Source organism: Colobus angolensis, unplaced genomic scaffold, assembly GCF_000951035.1.
Source record: "Colobus angolensis palliatus isolate OR3802 unplaced genomic scaffold, Cang.pa_1.0 Scaffold41, whole genome shotgun sequence".
Classification (NCBI taxonomy): domain Eukaryota; kingdom Metazoa; phylum Chordata; class Mammalia; order Primates; family Cercopithecidae; genus Colobus; species Colobus angolensis.
The window spans coordinates 4693241-4697788 of record NW_012117488.1 but is presented as its reverse complement, the minus strand read 5'-3'; the positions used below and the strand labels follow the sequence as shown (position 1 = coordinate 4697788).

At 41.7% G+C, this 4548-nt stretch overlaps 1 protein-coding gene across 1 annotated transcript in view; it reads left to right on the top strand.

Annotated features, from left to right (window-relative positions):
* Positions 1–4548, top strand: part of HS2ST1 (heparan sulfate 2-O-sulfotransferase 1) — a 188532-nt gene continuing 183984 nt past the window's right edge. Inside the window, exon 1 of the mRNA XM_011956077.1 lies at positions 1–488. Coding sequence (XP_011811467.1) covers positions 365–488 — 124 coding nt within the window. The 5' untranslated portion in view covers positions 1–364. The remainder of the gene's footprint in view (positions 489–4548) is intronic.

Sequence of the window (4548 nt, the reverse complement as noted above, 5' to 3'; positions counted from 1 at the left end):
GCGAGCAAAGGAGGGAGGGAAGGAAGGAAGAGAGGAAGGCGGGCAGGCAGGCGGGCGTGGGGGTCGGGGACTGAGGCAGTAGAGGGAGGCGAGAGCCTGGCAGCCGCTTCGCGCTGTTTGCTGCGCGGGCTTTTGGAGGGGGCGGCCGTTGAGTTGGCTGAGGAGAAGCGGACACCGGCGGCGTTGGTGCTAGCGCCTGGGGGAGGGGGACTGGAGAGGCGAGAAGGGGGGTCGCTGCGGTGGTTCTCTCGCTGTCGCGCTCTCTTTGCCTCGCTCCCGGCTCGGCGGGCTCCTCCCGGCGTCTCTCTCCGGGGCCCTGCTCCCCGCCCCCCGCGGTATGTCTTGATCCCGAGCAGCGGGTTTCATGGGGCTCCTCAGGATTATGATGCCGCCCAAGTTGCAGCTGCTGGCGGTGGTGGCCTTCGCGGTGGCGATGCTCTTCTTGGAAAACCAGATCCAGAAACTGGAGGAGTCCCGCTCGAAGCTAGGTGAGGAACTGAACTGCCCCGGGCTGAGTGCTGTGGAAGGGGCCGAGGAGGCACTGCCGCCGGAGCAAGTGGGCGTTCGTCTAACCTGGGGTCTGGCTCGGGGGCTGAAAGAGGTTTCAAAGAGAACCGGGAACTAGGGGCAGCGAGAGCACGAGCTCCAAGAATGGGCTCAATTAAGCTTGAGTGGCGTGCTGGGCTCGCGAGGTCACGGGGCAGAGGTTGCAAGGTTGGGCTTCCCGAGCCAAAGGATGCCCCGAAGTAGGCATTCCACGGAGAGAGAGAGAGAGAGAGAAGACCGAACTCAATGGGGAACGGGTGTTGCTGGTGGAGACAGAAGCGCTCAGCATCGCGTGTTCTCTTGGAAGTCGTACAGAAAGCCCTGGCAATGTCAGACGAGGGGTATTCTAATTTGAGCTATGGGCATCTGGATACGAATTCTTTTGGGGGTTCATGAAGGGATAGGTGCGCAGAAATGGAAGGAGATGCTGGGATGATGGAGAGTAAAATAAATACACTGTAGCGAGTTGCACTCTTGTGCTAGGGGCAGCAAGGGACCTTATAATTGCCAGTTGAGGGAGGCTGGCCGGGTAGTGCAGGAACGCGAGTGAAAAGCTTTATCGGAGTACGGAAATGAGGGTTCGGAGATTTAAATTCTTCTTTAGTGGCGCTAAACTGATGAATTGGGGCTTGAGAATAGGGATGCCTGTGTATGTTGCTTCGCGGCAGTGTTGATGTAAATTTCGAAGAGGAGGGAACGCTGAAGGGGAATTATGTAGTGAAGTTTGTTAAAGGAAAAGGATTATGCGGAAAGTTAACCATATGGTTAAATACCTTAAAGGGTTAACAGGTGCTTTCATGGGTGAAGGGTTCTGAAGTACAAAAAGTTGGTGCGAAGTTGTGAAAGGCCAGAAAAAAAGCACAGAGAATAGGTACTTTCGGATTAATAGGGAACTTTGGCATTTGGAAGAGCTCAGTATGGAGAGCGAGAGTTAAAAGAATGACAGTGATAAATTTTGATTTAAAAGTGTACATGGCACTTAAAAATCAACTCAAGAGGATGTAATTTGAATATGGAAAAGTAATGTGAAGTGTTCTCTGCATACTTTCACCTCAAAATCATTTTGAATACCTTTGAGAAGCCAGCAAAACAAAACAAAACAAAAAAACCCCAGCAGTGTAATTTAGATTAAGAAATAGATGTTATTGTGAGTGGATGATTAATTTTTAGGAAAAATGTACCAGAAAATAATTGTAATATACGTACAGCAGCTATTTTGGTACAAGGCTTTGCAAAAGCCTTGACATTTTAAAGAGCCTTGAAAGAAAAACCATCAAGTAAATCTGAATGAAGTGCAACTAAAGTTGGAGAAAAACTAGAGATACTCCCAGTCCTCAACTCTAGAGTAAAATTCGAAGAGATACTCAGTTTATTTACCAATTCTTTTATTAATATGTATCTTGTATGATGAAAAAAAAGTCCACTTTAAATATTGAAGGTTATCCAGTACGGTTTTTCTTTTCTTTTGGATCCATTTAGCGACATTCAGGGTCATATTCTGGCGTCATTAATGATCCAGCGCTACAGAAAAAAGAAAAGACTCTTCTTTGGAATTCTCTGGAGTTGATTTCTTAGACACATTACAGTGGGTTAGAGTGACTTACGTTTTTGGTTTTCCTCCTTGCCTAACATTTTTTTCCCCATATACTTGAAAATTGCTTCCATAGACACAGTCTGAATAATTTTTAAAAGAAAGTTATCTGAAGATGTATAATGCCACAATTAAAATATAAAGTGCTTTCTTGTGATACAAGAAAGAAAATTTCATAAAAAATAGTAAATATGCATCAAAATCCTCCTGGGACTACAGGTGAGTGTACCTGGGACTACAGGTGGGTGTTACCATGCCTAGCAGAGGAAACCATATTTTGACAACCAGATTCTGTACTAGGCACTTTTCATCTTAGATACTCGTATTTAAAGTAAGAACACCATTTAAAGCCATTTTTGGCCAGGCGCAGTGGCTCACGCCTGTAATTCCAGCACTTTGGGAGGCTGAGGCCGGCGGATCATTTGAGGTCAGGAGTTCGAGACCAGCCTCACCAGCATGGTGAAACCCTATCTCTACTAAAAATACAAAAATTAGTCGGGCGTGGTGGTGGGCGCCTGTAATCCCAGCTACTCAGGAGGCTAAGGCATGAGAACCGCTTGAACCTGGGAGGCAGGGATTGCAGTGAGCTTAGATTGTACCAGTGCGCTCCAGCCTGGACAAAGAGTGAGCCTCAATCTCAAAAAAAACCCAAAAAACAGCAGAAAGCCATTTTTGCAGATGCAGAAACAGGCTTAGAGGTTATATAACTTGCCCAAGACCACATCACATTTAAGTGGCAGAGCCAGGATTGCAACCCAGTTATGTCTGATTCCAAATCAATTGCTCCTTTAATTATGTCCGGTTGCTTAAGACTTCATATTGACGTTACGCCGAGATTTAGCTATTTGAATAGAGTTTTAAAATTGTAATATCAATGTTTAATTGCATTTATTGCTAAGAATGAATATCATTCAGAGAAAATTGAATTTCTGACACAAAGGAATTGGTTTAGTGTAACGTCTGCCCCTTGTTTATGTTCATGTAATGAACATAATTATGTTATCCAATGAAACAACTGAAATAGATAGCTTATTTTTACTATAGGAAGAAAAAGTCTAGCTGTTTTCCATACGTGCAAAATCACAATGTTAAAAAAGCATTTTTATTTTGGCATTTAAAAAAAACCTATTAAACATTTTGTCCTTAAAAGTAGTTACTATCATTTTCATTGTAGAAGATTCCAAAGGATAGTGTTGTCTGATAGTGGCTTTAATATTCCTTGATTTGAGAGTATAGTATTTTGATGGTGAAACCTCTAATAGAGCAATAGATGTATGTATTCAAAACTGAGGTATACTCATTGACTACTTGGGAAATTCACTAATTAGAAATTCCTGAAAAAAAATTCAGTAATATAGTTTTTTATTTTTATCTTTTAAAAAACAAATATGGCATTGTGGTACACATATTACAATGCAGCTTGCTTTTTTTGCCTTGAATGTCATAGACATCTTTCCAGGTCAGTACATATAGATGTGACTTACTCATTCTATTAGTAATAGCTGTATAATATTCCAAAGTATGCATGTATCATAAATTATTAAGCCATTATTCTAGTAATGGACATTCAGTTTGTCCCCCATCTGTCATGTGTGTGTGTGTGTGTGTGTGTGTGTATATACACACACACACATATATATACACATATAATTTTTTGACTTTTTCTTGGTATTATAAACAGTTACAGAAAACATCCTTATGTATCTGTTTAACTAGTGTTGATGTCATTTTGTGCTAGGATGAATTCTGTATGTGAGATTGCTGGGACAAAGGATATACATATTTCATAATTTAATAGATTTAAAAATCTACTTTTCAACATTTTTTTTTGTTTTTCAGAGGATACAGTAATCTACACTGCCAGGACATGTTCATTGCACTAGAAGATAATCAGCTTTTAATTTTTGCCAGTGTGAGGCTGTGAAATGATATACTGAATTAATTTACCTTCTGATTTCTAGTTAGGTTGAACATCTTTACATATGTTTATTGCCCATTTATTTGTTAATTTTCATTTGTCTATTTTTCTGTTGGGTGGTTTACTTATTTTTTTAAATCTTAGAATTAGTAATCCTTTATCTGTCATATGTTTTGCTTTTCTTTTCTTTTTTGAGATGAGCCTTGCTCTGTCACCCAGTCTGGAGTGCAGTGGTGCGATTTCAGCTCACTCCTGTCTCAGCCTCCCAGGTAGCTGGGATTACAGTTACATGCCACCACGCCCAGCTAATTTTTGTATTTTTAGTAGAGACAGGGTTTCACCATGTTGGCCAGGCTGGTCTTGAACTCCTGACTTCAAGTGATCTGCCCCTTGGGCTTTCCAAAGTGCTGGGATACAGGTGTGAGCCACCATGCCTGGCCTGCTTCTATTTCGTTTATTTTTTTAATTTATTTTTATTTTTTATTTTTTTTTT